Below are 21,795 nucleotides of genomic sequence, written 5' to 3'. Positions count from 1 at the left end.
TTGATTGCAACCCCCCAAATAAAACCCTCGACCGTAATGTACTTGTCATGAAACCCGTGGTCGGTAAATGAGTCATTGCGCGTACAAATTTTCTTGTCATGAAGCCCAAGGTCGGTAAATGAGTAAATGTCCGTACTGATGACGCTGCGCGCGCTGCTGCGCATGCAGCAGGGCGGCGCTGCCAAGAGCGCAGCCTAAGGTATCGCCAATATTTGGAACAATTATATTTTTTCTTTTAGAAATATAAAATTTTACTCGCAAATGTGATGTAAAACATTATATGTCGCACGGGCTTTCGCTACTAGGCTTCTAATAGACTCTCGTTCGTAATTCCTTATTTACCACCCTTAAGACACAATGTACTATTACTCCATTTCACACGCGTACAAATTTGTCTAATGCCAATCCGAAGTGTACATTAATGTGTGCATTCCGTCGCGTAACACATTTTATTTGACCTTTTCTATTAGCAACATCCTAATTAAACGTAATAATTATGATACATTTTTGTCCATTCGTACTTCGGAGTCGCGCGTGGCAACATGGAGAAATTGGGGGATTATATAAAACAAAGTGTTTTGAACTTCAAGTTGGAACTATGTTGCTTTGTAGCCAGCGTGAGAGCAGGCACGCTGATGCTTGCTTGCGCTAATGTGGCTCTGGGGGTAAGTGGACATTTTTACTCCCTCATAATAAATAAATATCGCCTCTCAAGCAGAGGGTCGTGGGTTCAATCCCCGGCTCGCACCTCTGAGTTTTTCGAAATTCATGTGAGAAATTACATTTGATATTTACCACGAGCTTTGCGGTGAAGGAAAACATCGTGAGGAAACCTTTACGAACCTGCGAAGCAATTCAATGGTGGGTGTGAAGTTCCCAATCCCCACTGGGCCCGCGTGGGAACTATGGCCCAAGCCCTCTTGTTCTGAGAGGAGGCCTGTGCCCAGCAGTGGGACGTATATAGGCTGGGATGGAATAAATAAACCTGTCATACAAGGGTTTTAGTGCGTTCAGTGCTGGATCTACAAAATTTCCGAACCGGGTCAAAAGTGAACTTGTTACAAATGGGTGCATAGGTACCAAAAACACGCCCCGTGTTATTATAGTTAACCATAAATAACGACTGACTGGCAAAAAATCGGCTGTGACACGAAAATTAACCGTACAAATTGTATAGTTAATTCTCGTGAAACAGAAAACTTTTTGCGGAGAAAAAAATTGGCCAAGGGCGTGTCGGGGCACGTGCAGTGAGTTTTGATCGACTGTTACTCGTTAATTTGTAGACTGGGTAGTAAGCTGTGATAGTTATCCTTCTAAGGTAAACTTTCAAGCCAATTTATTAAGTATTATTTATTACCCCACTGCCCGAAGCAGGGTTATGTTTTTCGAGCGTATGTATGTATGTGGGTATGTATGTCCATTTCTTTGGTCCTCGCTGCAGCCTAAACGGCTAGACGGATTTTAACATATGAGGTATCATTGGATTCGTCATAACTGTCGGAGTGACATAGGCTATATAATATTTCAACATGGCGTCTGCAAAAAAAATATGGCGGAGGAAAGAAAAAAAATATATTGTAACAATATGGGTATAAAATGAAAGCTAATTATTAGCCCATTCTAAATATATACAGGTTATAATACTTTTAATCTACCGTTTTCACATAAATATCAAAAAAGTGTAAAATAAAACATTAAATTAAAAAAATTAAAAAACCCGACTGCGAAAACTAAAAATAAGAAAATAAGTCTAGTGGTCTAGAACTCTGTTTAGTAGCTAATTTAAAGTTCAACAGTCGGGACCCATTTTAATCGTGACGCTCAAAAACTCTTAGTAATAACCCATTTTAGTCGTAACGTACGTAAAACTAATTCCAGTTCATCATCCTGATCGCCCTAGCCGAGGGCACCTTCGAGCCAGTGTTGCTGCAGGCGTTGAACGGGCTCGCGGGCGACGGGGACCCGCCCAACTTCCAGCCAGTCTGCATCGTCGCGTATGCTGTTGAACTTGGCTCGAACGCGCTACTCCTGTGCGGTATATTCAGGGTAGAGAATACGCTGTTTTTTTTTCATCAGCCGGTTCTAAAAATAGGCTATTATTGAAGTCATGAAGTCGTAGTAAGTGGTTTGACCTACTTATGGCCTCTCGGGCTAAAGTTTTTCGGGAGTAGTATGAAATTATTATTATTATTTTTATTTGACTGGATGGCAAACGAGCAAGTTGGTCTTCTGATGGTAAGAGATCACCGAGGCCTAAGATGGGATACCTCAAGTGCCAGTAATTTCACCGGCTGTCTTACTCTCCACGCCGAAACACAACAGTGCAAGCACTGCTGCTTCACGGCAGGATTAGCGAGCAATTATATTTGAAATTTACTATGAGCTTTACGGTAATAATATCGTGAGGACACCTGTATACACGATCCAGCAAGTAAATACGAAAATCACAAACATAAGAAGTCAAAAAGTTTTTGAAAGTGTTTATAAGAAAATATGTTTACAGTTTGCGAAAATGCTCATTCATTCCTCCTTGAAAAGAGTGACTTTTTACAGAATGACCTGGTATTGCTTCGAGTTTTCTTGTACTACACATTTGGGGTCATAACGGCAGCTGTCATGGTTTATTCTGTCGTTTTCTTCGCCGCGTCGGTCGGGCTTGAGATCCTCATATTGACTAGTGTTGGTAAGTAGTTTCGTTAACCGACCGTTTAAAATACAAGCACAATGAGTGTAGTATTTACAATTTTACATGTCTTTTGAGTTAATAACTTTTGAGTTTTTTGGGTAATTTTGGACAAGTACCCTATGTTAAAGAGTGATCGAAAGTAGTAACAAAAATTGATTAATCACGAGTACTTAGATACGCACCACTGTGGCGCGCAGGGCGTTCGACGGGTTAATTGCATTAGCGGAAAATCGTTTGTTGGTAAATAGAACTTAATCGAATAGGTTAATTTATATTAATTCATAAATAATTATACATTTTCTTTAAAACAATTATTTACAAATAACTCGCCCTTATCAAATCCCAGCCCAAAAGTGCCTACAACGCCGTCGGTATTTCCGCGTTGGTTAGCTACAGACGACAGTTACTGCCTTTGCACTAGAAATGACTCGGTTCAGCAGTCCTCCCTTTTGTATAAAATTAAATAAAGAAGCAATAAATTAATGTAGTCAAAATGGTTCTCATTTTATCTATTATTAATTGTGTGACTTGTAGCTGCTACTTTATATTTTGGGGATAAATACCAATAAATGATTAATAAATAAATATTCGTAACCCTTTGGTATAAACGGACCAATTTGACTTTGGAACGATCTCACAGAAAATCATATTGCTTCACAGCGAAAAATATTATGAGACAATGTGAGTTATGTGAGAACGTTAGGTTCGTCTGATCACGATTATAATCATGATAAATGTACGATGATAATTGAATTCGCGACACCTATTGCATAGGAATAAATGAATTCCATGAAATGAATAGGTTCAATTCAATTCAAATTTAGGAGAAAGTGGCTCCATCAATTTTTTGATGAGGTAATTAGAGTAATTACATATTGACACTGACATCATTTCTGTCAGTTAGCAGAACTTTTTTTTTAGTTCAATGTCGAATCGTTCCTCCTCTTTGTTTTACTAAGTGTAGTTAAACACCTTTTACATAACAAGCAAGAGCTAAGCCACTAGTGTCTTGAAGAAATTAACTTAATTAGACCTGTTGAACATTCCCTTAAAATTAACGGAAATCAAAAATAAAACGTATATCTCTAGTAAAATATGTTTTCAGGATACCAGCTCTACATGATCCTGTTAGTACGAAGTGCAATGGTCGAAATTAAGCAAGAAACAATCAAAAATGGCTACACAGTTACCTTGAAGCGGAACGATATCGAGGTCCCTTCAGGGCCAGGTCCTAAGGAAAAGTACAGTGTTGTTATAGAACCAGAAAGGATAAAAAAGGCTCCGGTAACTATAGTTAAAGTGGATACGCATAAACCACCAGAGGTGGGTAAAGAATTGCCGGTTAAAACTGTGGATAAAGAGGCAACGCTACCAGTACATTTAGCAACCAGACATGAAGTAGCTAAGGGACCGGTAAAAGAGATAACTGTGCCAATTCACGAGCCCAAAGAGACTAAGGCAGAGGCAGAGACGTCAAAAGAAGTAGCCAAGGAAAAAGAAGTCATCAAGAAACCTTCGCGTAGCTTTTTTGGAAGGAAAGAAAAAGTTAAAATAGAGGAGAGCAAAGCGAAACTGGAGAAAATCGACGAGGTGAAGAAAGTTTGAAAACAAATGTTTTCTTGCAGCATCGATTTAAAGGTGCACAGAAAAAAATGAGTGTCATTCTCTGCGAATATAATATCTTTTGTTTTTAAATATGTTTCGGATTCGTGTAAAATACTTACCAGAGTTATTTAAATATATTTTATACATAATAGTAGAACTGTGTAAGTCAAATGTGGAAAGAATCGTTTTATAAACAATTATAAAAAAAAAACTTATAACTATGATTTATTTGGAGTCTTTTTGTATTTTTTATTTCAACTCCAAATTTGTTACTTTTACGGGTATCCCGTGAAACCATATCGAAAATACAAACTGACATGGATGCACAGAAAAACCAGAAAAAGAGACCAGCGCTGGGAATCGAACCCAGGTCCTCAGCAATCCGTGCTGCGTGCTATAACCCCTACACCACCGCTGGACAGGAATTTAGACACGAATTTTTCCTATGCATACATAGTGCTGCTGCATAAGTAGCGTAGTAGAAATAAGCAACCTGAGATATGTATGCATAGGAAAAATTCGTGTCTAAATTCCTGTCCAGCGGTGGTGTAGGGGTTATAGCACGCAGCACGGATTGCTGAGGACCTGGATTCCCAGCGCTGGTCTCTTTTTCTGGTTTTTCTGTGCATCCATGTCTCAGTTTGTATTTTCGATAAAACTTATAACATTTTTTTAATTCTGTACAAACGAAATACGGCATCTATTCAGCTATACGCATAAGAAAATGAAATTCTTTCCACACAATCATTTAATTCGAAGTTTATCAGTATATGTAGGTAGGTATGTAAAAAAAAACTGGTTCCATACAAAAATAAATGTATTCGTCAAACCTACGAAACAAAAGAATTACAAAACAGTAACAACGCAAATAAAAAACAACTGTTTTTCAATTAACCTGGAAACGAAATTAGGATAAGTAACTTATTTTAATATGGCCAATAGCTTGTAGCTTAATGGAGCAAAACCAAGAGTGGCACGCTTAGAGCTTCGATATTTGCATTTGCTAAGACATATCCAAGTGACACAACATAAGATAGCTACCAAGTGCTTTATTGGACGATGTGAATCCTCTCTCTTTCTTACGTTACAGGCTGTGTACTAGAGCTATGGGATAAAAATCGTGCAATAGAATTTTTTTGAAAAAAAAGTAGAAAAATAAAGCAACTCCATTGGTGGTTTTTTCCGCACAACTCCTGGTGGATTTTTAAACGTAAAATGATGTACAAAAGAATGAAAGATTCTAGCCTTGTCTTTTACCATGTGACAGAAAGAGGTGGTGAAAATGATTGTGATTCCGAGTGTTAGATTCTGATGTTAGAGAAAGACTAATCAAAACTCCAAACGTACCACCTTAGGTGTGGCTTTAGCCAAAACAATTTTATAGTATGTATTTTAATTTGTTTTACAAACATCAAAATATCACATTAATTAGGTATAATTTATTTTATTTTGTTTTCTTGGCAATTTATCAAACATTATTGACTTATTTTGGCGCAGTAGACTAGGAGCCAATGCAACTTTTGATTATATATTTTGATAATATTTCAGATTTCTTCAGTGTTAGGATTTGTGAATTAAAGATTGAAATTATTAATCATCACAATTAAAATTAATTAATTGGTGTGAAATCATAGTAAACATACTATATTGAACCGAGAGATCACTTATACATATTATAACTAATCAGTTATAGAATTAATGGACCCTGTAAGATGGCTAATTTTTAGAGAAACATGCTCAAGTTACATTAAGGGCGCTTCCATATATTACATGAAGCCATTTTAGTGATTATTGAGAAGTCGTGAGATTTGTCTCGACTCCCTCCCCGCTATCTCACGTGAGGTTTTTCATAATGCGTATTTTTGGTGTAAAACGGTAATTTGTGCTTTATTGTGTGCAGAATTTAGGCAAGTTTTAGTAGATGAACATGTTTTATTTAATTTAACCCAATGAACTAAAACAATTACTTTGCTCACCCGCGGGCAAAGTAATTGCGTAAGTATTTTACGGGTGAGCAAAGTTATTGTTTTAGTTAATTGAAATGGAACTCCGCAAAGTAACGCCTGATTCAATAAATTATCTAATATAACCCAGTTTTCTCGCAAGTTTTTTTTTTTTTTTTTTTTCGACTGGATGGCAAACGAGCAAGTGGGTCTCCTGATGGTAAGAGATCACCACCGCCCATAAACATCTGAAACACCAGGGGTATCGCAGACGCGATACCCCTGAGTTTACGTTGTTTCTTGCTGAAAAATAAATTGCGTGATATTTGGGGGATGCCCCGTATCATTCACGTGAGATTTGGCCTGATCCTCTCCCCCTTATGGAGGTGTTAAACACCTCATTAATTTATGACCACTCTCTTAATAATCAAACAAAATTTGGGGATACAAGGTCGTAATATAAAGACCAGTTGCAATAATCAATCCATGTATAGATTTCTTTTACACTTTGACGCATTTTCTATTAGTGGATTAATTATTAGAATTGGCCGCTAGATGTCCCCTTTGTAAACTTGTACTTTTTCTCTGTACAAGTAACTACTTACAAATTTTTTTGGTCATCATAAAATCATTTTGTCATGTTTCTATTTAAAAATCACAAATGGTCGTTAAGTAATTACTATCAGCACCAAAAGAAACCTATTACTGGACAGTTAAAAAGTTACATAAATATTTTATGTAGGTATACTTACATTAAATTTCACATTTGGAGGATACCTTTAATTGCATTACGGTAACTCCTATAACATAACATTTACTATAACACAAATATTAATTAACCAAGTCAACTTATATGCGAATAGAACAATATTTACTTAAGCTAAAGGACATCGAAAAATACATTTGCTTTTACTGATTTCTCAGAGGATATTTATAAAACATGTTCGTAAGGTAGATAGCGTATGTAGTACTTTGATACAATTATAGTAACCTAAGGCACATTTAACAAGTGCACCCTTTTCTAATGGAACCTCTAGCTAATGTGTGGCATAAACACGGCATAGAAGAAACCGATTGGAAGGTACCTCAATACGCGATTTGTAGCAGAACCACCATTAACCACCATTCACGTCAGCAATGCGCATCGGCATCAGGGATCGTGCATTAATCACGTGAGGCAATTTTGGCAAATTTTAACCCCCTTCCCGCACTAGTGAGATATCTTGAGATTTGGATTAATCCCTTTCGCCCCACCTCACGTGAGATTTTTCAAAATGCGTATTTTTAGGGCTGTGCTACTTTGTGGCGTTCGCATACAGAGGAGTCTAGCTATAGTGCAGGGTGTGCGTTGCACACGGGCGCAGCGGTGTTAGGAGCGCCGGCCGCGGCACTTTGTGCCTATTCCATTTTGACCGCGCGCTTCCTAGATGGCGCTAAAGTTATAATTGCACACGGGCGCTACATGGGCTAAAGACGCCTCTGTTCGCATAGAAGCGATAAATATATTTGCGCAATTTCATATTGTTTCTTGCGGGAGAATAATTACGCGATATTTGCAGAGACTCTCTTCTACGTGAGATTCCCCCGCTCCTTCTTAACACCTTACATGATTAATGGATGCCTGGTCCTCGTGCCAATGCAGGAAGGCACGTTCAGGAATGAGTCGACACTTAACAGCAAAGTAAGTAAGATTCACTGCATATTTGTTTTAAGTTTAATTTCAGTATCGCTATTATTGCGGCCATTAGATCTTTCCAAACTATTCCTTCTATTCCCAGCTCTCCAGTGTATTCTTTAGGACCATTGAGACAGCAAGGAATTAACAGTTACGTTTCATCTCGGGCTGCGTGGTCATGGTTTTATCAATGATTCATTATCAACGGTTCCGTGGTCATGGTATTATCAATTATTCATTATCTACGGCAACATACTGGTACATGAAAGATAACAACACAGCCCGTGCCTATGTTCCGGTGTCCATCTAAAATGAATCGCCTGAGAATAAGATGAGAAGTGCCATGGTTACACAAACGTTAAGAGATTCATAGGTGCTTACTTGAGTCGCGTTACTTGCTTGAGCTTGGTAAGTTTCCACGACCACGTCCTGAAAAAAAAACAAACTTATTACTTTTTCTAAAAACCTTTTTTTTATTTGGCCAAAAAGTTAATCACCAGATAGTTTCTATCAATGAATTAAAACCTATGTCGAAACCGAAAATCAAGGAAAAAAACTGTATACAATTGGAAAAAAAAGCTCGTAGGTACCTGAAGTTTAAGTAAACTGAACTTTAAAGTAATCAAAGGTTCAGCCTATTTAATGGTTTTGAGGTATGATATCTTGCGGGGCGTGTGCAGGCTACCAAGGTGGAACCTATGACATATACCTTCCGCCGCCTAACTTTGCCTAAAAGTTCATTGCCACGACTAGTACCACAAAAACTATAAAGGTATAATACCAATAATTGAATAGGTACTATACCGTTAAGCGATTCGAACACAATCCGGGAGTAACGTAAAGACGTCGCATAAAAAGTGTATCTCAAAAATGCGTCAAAACGGAGTATTAAGTAATGAACTTTTAGGAAGATTTATATGGCGCGTGGTATAGTAAAGATCGCAGGATTCTGATGCGCGGCGGATATGCAGGCGGAGCGAAAACGTTCATCGTCATTATTTCAATCAAATCAACTGATAGCATGCGTGCAAAAAAAGCAATAATCGAGGATACGAATTTTCCAATAAAATTTTCAACCTATGAAACATTTTCGATGTCTTTTTTGTGCGCGTGGGCGAGGCCTCTAGGCAGTTGCCCTACTTTACCTAACGGTCACTCCAGACCTGGTCATCATAGCATTCTATGGTGGAACCTCTTCAGCCGAAAGACGACCTATGTGTGTGTGTTGCACACAGGCGCATCGGTGTTAGGGACGTCAGCCGCCGTACTTTGTACCTATTCCATTTTGACCGCGCGCTTTCTAGAGGCCACTAAATGACTGCACACGGGTGCTACATGGGCTAGAGACGTCTCTGCCTAAGTCCACGAGTGGATGTCTCTCGGCTGAAGATGGTGATGATTTACAAAGATTCGCAAGGTCACTCACCTCGTCCTAGGCCAGAGGAGATGGCGACATTGCCCAGACCAGAGCTCAGCAGGTCGCTGTCGGTTAGTTCCGGCGCCGGCCGGAGCGCTGCCGAGTCTATTGACAGACAAACACACTGCTAAAGGTTGTGTTAAAGGTAGTAATAGCGCAGGAACTTAAATGTAAAAGCATGCAGTAATCTTATATACTTATATGTATATAATAAATAAAAAATACACTAGATTTATATGTTACGAGATGTAGACTGACACATACACACACGCACGCACGCACGCACACACACACACGCGCACACACACACACACACACACATATGGCCTGTATTCCCAAATGGGGTAGGCAGAGCACACGAAACGTTCCCGCTTCGGAGCCACTTTTAGCTATTTTATTATGTAGACTGACCTTTAAGATAAATAAAAAATAATCATACATACTACACAATAATGATAATAACATTTGATATGATGAAATATAAACATCAATCTATTAAGTCTACATCTATTAGTGCCATCTGCCACACAAGGGTATATAAAACACTAGTATGAAAAGACTTTTCACGCTACCTTGATCCGTTTACAAATACGAACTTAACGAGAATGGGAAGTGAAAACATATTTTGACCAGTCTGCTTTTTATACCGTTGATTAGCTTAAAATAGCTTGGGGATACTCACAATCGGTTTTCGGCATTCGCATTTTCGGCATGATTTTCTTTTTTCTGGTAGAACCTAAAAAAAAAAATTTTTTTTTTTTAATGGCTGGCATAGCAAAAGCTAATTGGGCACCATTCTCGATATTAGTGTTTTGTTTCATTTTCTCGGTCAATTTAAGAGACAAAACACTAATAAAATAAATATAATGGGACATTTGACACCAATTGACCTAGTCCCAAACTGAGCAAAGCTTGTACTATGGATACTAGGCAACGGATAAACATACTTATATAGATAAATACATATTAGACATCTAAGACGTTTTTTTTTGTAACATAGTTTAGTTTATAAATAGTTTTAGTCTTGTATATTAGATAGTTTGTAAATAAAAGTATACAGCAGGCTGGGAATCTAGGACCCGAGAACAAACATTCGTATTATTATTAGACTTGTAAGTTTAAGAAACTGGAGCCTGAAGTAGGGCAGTGATGTTTTAAGTAGACGGAATATGGTGTTCTATAATTCCTGAATTTGCCAACCTATATGTAATTATGAAAATATAGATATACGGACAATATTTAGCGAAAAGAAAAATTAATTTGGTTAAAAACCATTATAAAATCTCTTTCTGTTTTAATGGTAATAGGGTCTATTTTCGCGTGCAGGACAGAACTATTGAAACGCAGCTTGTAGCTCTGAGGATTTTATTCAAACTGACTTACGTAAAAAAAAGTTAACAATTTAGGATATGAAGGTGGGTATCGACACTAAGACGCTCTTCTCTATGCAGCACAGCATTCCTTTATAACACTATTATAATGTAAAAGTAGTTTAAAAATTGTTTCCTTTTCGATTGTCAAGCTTGTTAACTAAATAAAAAAATACTCAAATACCGTATCAGGACGTATGTCCACTGTCCAGGGGTAACATCATCACCATCATCTGGGTTTCGAAGGTGAACAAACGGTGCACAAAAGTGGATGTAAAATAAAACAGGCAGAGACCCTTTACTATCTAAAACGTCAACTTACCGTCATCGATGGAAGCAGAAGTTTCTAGGTAGGATTCTGTCATCGAAGAGTTGCTCGATGGCATAGCCTGTAAATAAAATAAATACGCAAATTACAGAACACTAAATTAATAAAAAAAACCGGCCAAGTGCGAGCCGGACTCCTCACTCAGGGTTCCGTACAAACTTGTAGGTAGTAACTTTAAAATTATTAAAAATATTTTTATTATATGATGTAACTAAAAATTTACGTTTTTCGCACTCAGGGTTCCGTACAAACTTGTAGGTAGTAACTTTAAAATTATTAAAAATATTTTTATTATATGATGTAACTAAAAATTTACGTTTTTCGCAATTTTTCCTTTATCTGTGCTATAAGACGTTGCTTCGTCAAGATTCTGAGTTCACGGGAAGTACCCTGTGAGTTTTGATTCCCTTGCGAGTTTCGAAAATTTTAAAAGTAGACTTATGTCTTCAGGGGGTACCCCATAACGGGAGTAACGCATAAGGAACGCACTTGTTGTTGATTATGTTCATGAGTGGCTATCTATGATTATGACCAATTACCGTCAGTGGCGGGTCTTATAAAACTCTCTCGCTTTCTTTCCGCGGGCCGGATTAGAGGGGTTCGCGGGCCGGACTTGGCCCGCAGGCCGTAGTTTGACGACCCCTGCTATAGATAGTTCCACCAGAGTGTAAATGAATGATTACACACACAGCTACAAAAAGAACTGATTGCACAAAAGGAGAACGAATTAAATTAAATGAATGAGTATAAATGTCAAAATCCTGCTGTCATTACACGACATGTTCTTGTGTGCGTGACCTGAACCTGAAGGTGGAACTACCTATACAAACAAACAAAGTAATTGATAACATTAGCTTATAACTTACCGTGCTGGGTCCAGCTACGGACGGCCCCGCCCTCACACGCTTTTGCTCTTTTAGCGAGAGGATGCTCTGAAAGGAAAACATACTTTAACCACTTGACAGTCCGGAGTGCGCGACCAATAAATATGCCTCTTTAGGAATGTTTGGTTGTGAGAAATGAAACACCCTAATTGTTTGAAGTAAGTATAGAAGAAGATGAAATTTCATTTGCAAAAAAATTATACAAAAAAACAAACTAATGAGGGCTATCGTTTTTTGTCTCACTAGATGGCGCACTGTTGCGTGAGGTTTTTAAGTATGGCTTTCAAAGTCTGTTATTACGGACGTGAAAACAAAGTTTAGATTAAAATCATATTTAATACACCTTAAAACCGTACCATAAAAATATCGAGCATGCCAGTGTTGCATGGTCCCCGTTTTGTTCGGCAAAAAAGGGAGGACATAAATTTTCGAAAGGCAAAACTGTCTCAAAACACAGACATTCATTGCCCCGGAACGCATATTTGCCATAATTAATTTCAGATATTGCAAAATATTCACAAAATTATTCTAATTTTAAATAAACCCGCGTAGCTCACCCAAAAACTATGAGATTTGACATTTCGGAGACCTCACGCTACACTAGCGCCTCTAGTGGCGAATTCATACGCGATAGCCCTCATTGCAACTAGTGCGAGGTTCGCGGAGGACAAAAAGGGGGCGTTCGGTTTGCCGCGCTCTCGCTCTAAATGAGCGAGAGGATGTGCGAGCTACGCAACGCGCGGAGCTCTCGCTAGCGTCTCTACAAAACTCTTAACTCTAACCGTCCAGGTTTTTTATCGACGGGCGCACCGCGCCGCGCGTCCACAAATTTCTAGGTTTTGAATAAAGAAAAAATACATACTGTGACGCAAATTAATATTTACTCGTTCAAATACTATCTCATAAATCTTATAATATATGATTTGTGCACAAAATCAAGGTTAAACTTTATGACACTAAAGTATCCACGGACGGGTTGAAGCATTTTGGTTTTGGATACCATGGTATCGTCGGACTGTATCGTATAGAGTTCAAAACGCGTTAGCAACTTTCGTAGTGTATTTGTTGAGTTTCTGTGTTGATTTATGTGGCTGTTGAGGACGGCGGGTTTTTGCAGGGAAATACACGGGCGTGCCGTCACACGGAACTTTAACTCGCTATATCTTCATAATTTTTTGTTTAATTGTGAAAAGAACAAATACGTATCCGATATATTTTGAATATTTTTAGGAAAGTAGCTTATTCCAGCAGATAGTGGAATAAATGTATTGTTAGTGGTTTTTTTGTGGCAATATTTTTTTTTCTTTCTTTCTTTATTATTATTATTAAGGCTAGGTGTTTGATGGAGACATTTATTAATGGCGCTTGATTGGTGTTAGTGGGATCACTCACGTCCATATCGTAGTCCTGGGGTATGTGCGCGCCGGGTATCATGTCGACGCCGCCGACGGGGCAGCAGCTATCCAGTATCGTGAACGCCCAACGCTTGCAGCGGGAGAGCGTGCATTTCACCGCCTTGTCTATTTCTTCGTGGTGCTGTCGCCGAATAAACCTGATTAGGTTCTGCCTTTTCGCAGAATTATTGTTTGCCAAATGTTTAATTTCCCAACTCGCAATTTTCTTTTAAAGCAAAATTTTTTCTCAGTATGTTTTCTTATGCTTTTATAGAACACAGTAGGTTAGCTTAGGTTCATTTTACGAAAGTTCCGGTTACAGAGAAAAAGCTGAGTTGGCAAATGAAACATTTGGGAAACGTGGGTTGAGAAAAGGCAGACAATCCATACTTCCATACTAATATTATAAATTCGAAAGTGCGTGTGTTTGTCTGTATGTTTGTCCGTCTTTCACGTCGAAACGGAGAGGCGGATCGACGTGAATTTTGGCATAGAGATAATTTATGGACCCGAGAGTGACATAGGCTACTTTTTATCCCGAAAAAATGCACAGTTCCCGAGGAAACAGCGCGCGATAACCGAATTCCACGCGGGCAAAGCCGCGGGCAAAAGCTAGTCATAAATAATAGTACAATTACAGAAGACCCACTCTTTTAATCTGAATGAAAGCAGTATTTTTATAAGCCTACGCATAATTTTCCGGGATTAAAAACTATCCTATGTCCTTCCCCGGGACTCAACTACCTGTATACTGAATTTCATCTAAATCGGTTCAGCAGTTTAGACGTAATGAGATAAAAAACAAACAGACTTACAAAATTTCGCATTCATAAAGACCTTTTTACAATGTAGTAACATTAGCCACGGTGGCTTAGCGGTTCGACCTATGTACTCTCAAGCAGAGAACCGTAGGATCAAACCCGGGCTCACGACCGTGTTTTCCGAAATTCATATGCAAAAATACATTTTGAATTTACCACGAGCTGTACGATGAAGGTATCGTATATATCGATAAACATCGTGAGCAAATCTGTACAAGCCTGCGAAGCAATTTAATGGAGTGTGTGAAGTCCCCAATCCGCGCTGGGCCCACGCGGGAACTACGGACCAAACCTTTTCAGACTCTCATTCCTGGCACTGGGACGAATATAAGCTGAGATGATGATGAACAACACTTACCTCGCAGGCCAGTCCCGGGTTGTATTGGAACGGGTCTTTCTTAAGCTGCGTGAGAGCCAGAGATATCTTGGGGAAACCTTCCTCCGGCCGAGTTTTGATAGCATTTATCATATTGTAGAACAGAGTGTCGAGCTTGTATACGCGGAATAACGTCTCGTCCTCCGCTAGAATTAAATATGAAATTCAATTTATTTAGACGACCAGATGGCCTAGTGGTTAGAGAACCTGACTACGAAGCTTGAGGTCCCGGGATTCGATTCCCGTGTCGGGGCAGATATTTGTATGAAAAATACGAATGTTTGTTCTCGGGTCTTGGGTGTTTAATATGTATTTAAGTATGTATCTATATCTATATAATTATATTTATCCGTTGCTTAGTACCCATAACACAAGCTTTGCTAAGCTTACTTTGGGACTAGGTCAATTGGTGTGAATTGTCCCGTGATATTTATTTATTTATGTATTTAATTCAAGATTAGGTCGCCATCGAGTCTTTCAATGAGGCTGGCATAGTCACAGAAGTGCACTTCAGCCTCGAAAAAAAAAAGATTAGGTCAAAAGCTCAGATCATACAGTAAAAAGCCTATGGTCTCTAAAGCAGAGGATTCAAACCCGGGCTCGAGTTTTTCCAAATTTACGTGCGAAATTAAATTCGAAATTTACTACGAGCTTTACGGTAAAGGAAAACATCGTGACGTCAGAAAACTCAATGTAGTAGGTAGCATAGTAAAAGAGAACAAGTAGGTCCACTCTGACCCTTTAGGAGACGTCAACGTCTATTTTATATTAATTACCTACCGGCAAATAATTGTAGTACAAAAGTTAACTTAAAATTGTCTAATGTCTGTGTCTAGAGAAACCAGACAGATTCTATGCCGTTATATTATTATTATTATACTAAATTTAAAAATATTGCTGAAAATAGTGATGGCGACTGTATACATGTTTACCTACACATAATACTATAACTATATTGTTTGTAGGTAGGAAGGTACCTATCTAATATTTTTTCATGTGTCCCTGCACGGAACTATTAAACTACACTTCATCATCATCATCCCAGCCTATATACGTCTCACTGCTGGGCACAGGCCTCCTCTCAGAACAAGAGGGCTTGGGCCATAGTTCCATACACTACACTTATATACTGCTAATTTACAAATATACCTAGTAGAAAAAAATACGTAAGTACGAGTACGCGAACTTAAGAGGTGATCATCTCGCGACGCGAGCGCAAGACAAACGAGCTCGAAACGTGCGGCACCGACGGCAGCGCTGCCTTGACTAAAGAAAACTTAATCCTCCTTAAATTATCAGTGTGTGCGTGCGGCGGGTGCGTGCGTACCGGCGCCAACCGGCGCGCACACATTTAAGGCGCGCGATGTACATTTGTTCGTAGTGAGCCTACTTGTTCTCTTTTACTATGGTAGTAGCGATTGACTGGGTCCGCGTTGGAACCAAATCTTCACGATCTGAGGAGAGGAGGCCTGCGTGCTAAGCAGTGGAACGTAAAAAGGCTGGAATAATGATGATGATGATTATTAATATTATTAGGTCGTATATTCCGTTGCATCATATACTAGGACGTGCATTAACCCCACTGCACCCTACAGATACAGAATAGCCATATTCAACCGTATTTTTGTACAGGTCACAAAAATGTTGTGTAGGGTGACCCGCCTGCTCGTTTGCTAGCTGTTCGATAAAAAAAAAGGTTGCAGTATTGTTTATCAACATTCCAAATTCAAAATGGTTGAAAATCAATATTGTTTATGCTGGCAACTCAGAGAAGCTTGGCGGCTTGCAAATTAAGTATAATTATAAGAGTCCAATGATTTACCCGCCCTGCTGCACATCTGCTGTATAAAGTTGACCACGGGAGCGACCTTATCCGGCATAGTATAGATCGGGGGCAGTGTTGTGACGCTCTGGTCACTCTGCTTCAAGTAGTCTATGGTGTTAGCAAGGATTTTCATGTAGTTAGACGGTCTGCTTGTGTCGTCTGGCATGTTCAGACCCAGCTCTTCACAGCCTAGCTTGACGTCGCGGGCGTAGCCTACGGGGATGCCACCTGTGAAAAGTGTTTAAAATAGTACATGAATTGGGTAGTTTGTCAATAGGGTATATTACTGAAATTTTCTCCCGTCAGAGTGCAGCACTAGCACAAAACCGTATAAACAGTTTTTTGAGTAAAATGCCATAATATCGTATTATTTCAATTAATTTTTTGGAAATATAGCTCTATCGTTACTATCGATGTAAAATATCATGTTATTTTGTTAATTATAAATATATCATGATTTCTATAGGTAATAATACTGTTTGGTCATGATCTGTCATGGCGACAAAATATAAAGAGAACTGACGTTATCATGGGTTTGCGCTAGTGTCGCCCCCTGCGCAGCGCTTCGCATAATATGCCCTATTTAACGAAGATGAAGCGATAAAACGGAATAAAGTTAGGTATTTTGTGTTTTGAAACAAAAGACGTCCATGTTGAAGCACGTCAAAGTTCGGGAGTAAAAAGTATCACACGGGACTTCAATTGGTTATATCTTCGACATTTTTTGTTGAATTGTGAAAAGAAGAATGAAGTATCCAATGACGTAATCCCACGATTTCCCTGACCACCTTGACCTTCCTAGACTTTCCACAAGTGTCCCTGATCAGAGTGATCAATCAGTTCATAAAGCCACACAAGAATTAGGCGATTCCATACCTGGATTAATCATTTCCGGGTATGTATCCTTGATTCCGTCGATCAGGTTGAATCGGAGGATCGTGCTTTCACCGATCAAGTACTCGGAGCCAGCCTGGCAGTAGTAGTTCACGTCCATTATGTAGATGTCAGCTTGGAGAAGACCTGGATGGGATTTCAAAGATGACTACTACATCGCAATACAGACCTCCTTTTTGGATCATAGTCGAAATGGATAAAAACTATTTCTATTAATGTTATAGATGCGACAGTTTGTGAGTATGGGTATGTTAGTTACTCATTCACGCTGACACGGCTGGACCAATTTGGATGAAATCTAGTATGTACACTATGTCACGTGGCAAGATTTGTCTTTGCAAGAGGCCGCACTTTTAGAATTGGATTCACCGACAACGTCAGATGTTAGGCATTTGTGATTTTTTTTGTAACTTTCGTTACAAATGGCGAAGCCATAAAGAAAACCCAGGTAACGTCATTGTTCAACTATAGGTTAGGTTAGTATTTTGTCATTTACTAGGCGGAATAGGAGCTCCGCGAAGCGCAGCTCCGTCGACTTCGCCTCAGAGTCGTTAAAAGTTACATTAAGTATGCGAAAGTAGCTTTCTGCGTAACTAATTTATGCGACAGTAATTTTCTGCCTAAACAATATTCGGAATTCACAAATTATGCGTAAAGCCCATTCGGCTTACATTGGTTATGCGTAAGAGAATTCTGCGTAAACTGTTATGCGAAAACAGTTTCGGCATAAATACTATTATGCGTAAACAGATCATGCAAAATAGAATTATGACATTATGCGTAAACAAGGGGAACCTTAACAACTGCAACAGAGAGTTAAGTATTTATCAAAAGCTGTATATTAAATTTAAAAAAAAATGTCCACAAAACTACACTGAACTAATAAAGGGGATAAGGGGAGGGGAAAATTTACTCGTTTGTTTATCACTAAACCACTATTGTTGTATCTGTATTTCAAACTGCTCTAAAGCCTAGTTTAGAACTGCAATAAAAGTGCCAGGCCGTACAGAACAGAGGGGCTACTACGAAATTCGAAGTTCGTATAGTACTGTCCCTCTCACTCTCGTATTAAATAATATAAGCGTTAGCGGGACGGCAAGATACGAAGTCCGAATTTTGCACTTCGTAGTATAGGCTCAGACTGTATTGTCTAATGCCTGTGAGCTCGTGAACGCATTGATCGTCTCTTTCTACCTGCATCCTACACCAAGTGATAGAAAGAAGTGGTAAAAACACTTGTCATTCCAAGCGTGTTAAGATTTAAACAATGAAGCCTCAAGTTTGAAGAGGTCATTAGAGTGCCGTAATGTAGGGCAGCTTGAACGACTTTTCTTGCAGGTCTACAATAGTTTAAGCACATGCAGTAGAGTCGACTCTCGTTAATTCAAAACTCGAGGGGCTCTTAAAATATTACGAATTATCAAGGTTTACGAATAATCAAATGGTTTAAACCATATGAAGAGATGTTTTAGGGAACTCGTGACAACTTCGAATTATAGCAGGTTTGAATTAACGAGAGTCTAATGTATGAGCATCTAGATGGGGACTTTTACCCTTGTCCATAAGGGAATCTCTGTCTGTGGCCTCGTTCAGGGAGAGGTTAAAGAAATTATGGCTAGACACTGCCACCTGAGACGAGACTGTGTTTCGCTTTTGTAATTGTTTGTAATATGTTCTTCTCATTTTATGTTGGATTTAATGTAAACAATATTGTATTTATTTTCTCTCTTTTGAGTATTTCTGTTTTTTCTCTTTACCACATGTAATTTTCACTGTCTGCTTATCCTCTATATTACAAAATATATTCTCTTCACTAGGTTAACTGGAAGAGATCCCTTTTTAGGGATAAGCTCGCCTTTGTTCTCCTCTCTGTGTATTTATATTTTTATATTTATGTGCAATAAAGAGTTTACATAAATTTACATACAATTACAATTTAATGTTATTTTTATTTTAAGTCAGTTTTTAGATAAGGTCCTCACTGACAATCAGCTTCACGGCTTGCCGTGGCATTATGCTGAGTGGGGACCTATTTAGCGTCATGTATGTCTTTATCTGTTCTATGTTTGTTTTATGGCGTTAAATAAATGTATTTTCTTTCTTTCTTTCTTACATACATACTTTTGCAAGCTTTCTAATGATGACCTTACCTTCATTTGAGTTAAAAGAATTTAACTTGACAAAGTTCTGTATAGCTTTGACTTCGGCAGCCTCGGTGTCTCTTAGCTCTTTGTCCATTTGTTCAATGTCAGCGAGCGAGACTCCTGTTGATGTGTATTTCTTCTCTGGAACGTTGGCCTTCTGTTTTTCCTTTTTCGAAATTTCTTCGAACTTCGCACGGGCCGCTGGGGGTGCATCCTATGAAATTATTATTGAGTTTCAAGTCACGAAAGATAGTAGAAATGTAGGTAGGGGAAATAGATATACCTACTAGTTAGCAGTTAAAGTTCGGAATATATGAATTGGTAACTTGTTATGTACTCAGTGAAGCTTCAGAGCTTCTGGACAATAGTTGCCAGCGACTTCATCCATGAACAATTTGTTTATGACCAAGGTCATAAAGGAATATCGGAAAATCCTCAAAATATGCTGCCTCAACTCCTTGCATGCCAAACATGAAATCTAGTATGGTCTAAACTCTAAAACAACATTGAAGGGCCAGTAATGTGTGGATGTTGAACACTCAACATTTTTCTAGGTCAATATGTCTTTATTACTAGTGTTGCAACTATAAACAGTTCTGATTGTAGTTATAATCATGGAGATAGTCACTTTACATTAAAAAAAAAAACTGTGTTATTCCCTACCTATCCTTCATGAATTTAAAAATACCCTTCATCTGCCAAATTTCAAGTCCCTTGCAACCATTACTATATTAAAAGTTATTAGTAATTAAAATTCAACACAAATTCCATGAAGTTTTTTTTTTCTCTTGAACGATTCAGCATTGTTGATTGCATGTTTGACCTCCCTACAGTCTCAAAGTTGTTACTAAAATAAACAAATCGAAACGACGAGGGTTTCCAAACTGTGCATCACAGCACCAAGGTTGTAATAAAATTATTGTTTGCCTTGAAAACAAAATTACTTTCTTTCAAGTTTATTGGGGCACATTTTTCTTGGCAAAGATGATCTTTCCAAAAGCGCTGGTAGTTTTAAAAAAGTGACATTTTAAAAGAGCATTATGTGGCCTTCTTGCAGAGAAAACAATTTGATATTTTTAAAATTTTACAATTAAAGGGCTATTTGTTGAAAAGGTTTAAAGAGATAATTATCTTCTAGGGTATGGGAGGAAGTCATTACAGACGCCATGAAAAAGCTAATTTTCTCATTATGAACTGTCTTTCAAGATTGTAATCAGACTGGCCATTGACAGAGAGGCAGACCGAAAAGGAGGTGCCGGGACGATTTGGACGCGTACGCAAGGACATTGCGCCAGACTGAAAGGAGTGGAAGGGAGGAGGAAAAGCCTAGCCCAGCAGTGGGACACTGCACTAGGCCAGTAAAAAAGCGTTATGGTTCATATACCTAGATATTTTTAATAAGGCGCCCGGGTAAAATAATAAACCTCTGTGTCGCTAGTGGAATAAGTTTGAGAACCTGTGCAGTAACTGATAACGAATTGTCCGAATAGTTTCTTGGAAGTTTCGTGTTACAAAGTTGTAACAAAAAGCTTATAGTTCGGTTTACAAGGTCTTTACAAACTTGGGGCATGCACGAAAAAATTACAATTAGTATAATAATTTTTAAATAGTCATGAATAACGACGTTTTATCTAGTTCAGTTCTAATAAGTAAACATACCCTCCAAAGTGGTCCTGCTGCCTCAGCAATCTCAGCCATATTTTTATAATTTATCCCCTTTTTTCTTTGTTCTTCTTTAAAATCTAGCATATAAAAGTAAAATGCGTTCCTTGTAGGTTTTTTCGGCATTTTAATGGATTTCTAAATGACCTTCACCAGTATAAACAGCAAAGATAAACAGCGCGCCAGCCCGGCGAATTGAGAACATAGAGTAAGATAAATATATTGAGAAGAATACCGTCAAGCTGTCAAGTCAAAGAGTATAAGTACCTATAGAGAAAAAGAGTGGCAACTCTATGGCCGAAAGCGCGGGAAACGTGAAACGCGGCAGTTCAGTTTCATTTTCATTCATTCATTTACAAGCATAAAGGTGCGGACATACTATTAAAAACCAACATCACGCCACGCTTACACACGCCCTTCAACGCGTGTCAGCAGGGCTACTACGAAACCCGAAACTCGAAGTTCGTATCGTACCGTCCCTCTCGCTCTCGTATTAAATAGTGTAAGTGTCAGAGAAACCGCACGACACGAACTTCGAGTTTCGAGTTTCGTAGTAGCCCTGCTTTACTAATCTCCCATATATTTAATATGGTCAGCAGGGCTACTATGAAACTCGAAACTCGCGTGTCATGCGGTCCTCGAGTTTCGAGTTTCATAGTAGCCCTTTCGTAAAATTATCCTCAATTAGTGGATTCGTTAAAATAAAGCTGGCAACACTGATTCCATTCCATCCATTCCCGACTGAAGGACTTCGAATCCACGGTCATGAAA

The 21,795-nt window shown here is 38.6% G+C and overlaps 2 protein-coding genes across 2 annotated transcripts; one reads left to right on the top strand and one right to left on the bottom strand.

Annotated features, from left to right (window-relative positions):
• Nucleotides 1–527: 527 nt before the first annotated feature.
• On the top strand, nt 528–6,417 carry LOC141429532 (uncharacterized). Its single transcript, XM_074089875.1, has 4 exons — nt 528–665; nt 1,879–2,046; nt 2,554–2,683; nt 3,792–6,417. The coding sequence occupies exons 1-4, from the start codon at nt 543–545 to the stop codon at nt 4,289–4,291; spliced, it is 921 nt and encodes a 306-aa protein (XP_073945976.1). The 5' UTR covers nt 528–542; the 3' UTR covers nt 4,292–6,417.
• On the bottom strand, nt 5,435–21,256 carry mael (germ-plasm component protein maelstrom). Its single transcript, XM_074089871.1, has 11 exons — nt 21,022–21,256; nt 19,369–19,576; nt 17,201–17,344; nt 16,322–16,552; nt 14,482–14,645; nt 13,301–13,444; nt 11,891–11,956; nt 11,019–11,085; nt 10,009–10,062; nt 9,336–9,431; nt 5,435–8,338 (listed from the first exon to the last, which is right to left on the bottom strand). The coding sequence occupies exons 1-11, from the start codon at nt 21,148–21,150 to the stop codon at nt 8,301–8,303; spliced, it is 1,341 nt and encodes a 446-aa protein (XP_073945972.1). The 5' UTR covers nt 21,151–21,256; the 3' UTR covers nt 5,435–8,300.
• Between the last annotated feature and the right edge of the window lie 539 nt (nt 21,257–21,795).

Source organism: Choristoneura fumiferana, chromosome 7 (genome assembly GCF_025370935.1).
Source record: "Choristoneura fumiferana chromosome 7, NRCan_CFum_1, whole genome shotgun sequence".
NCBI classification, from domain to species: Eukaryota; Metazoa; Arthropoda; class Insecta; order Lepidoptera; family Tortricidae; genus Choristoneura; species Choristoneura fumiferana.
The sequence above is the reverse complement of the archived record's forward strand: the minus strand, read 5'-3'. Positions and strand labels throughout refer to the sequence as shown.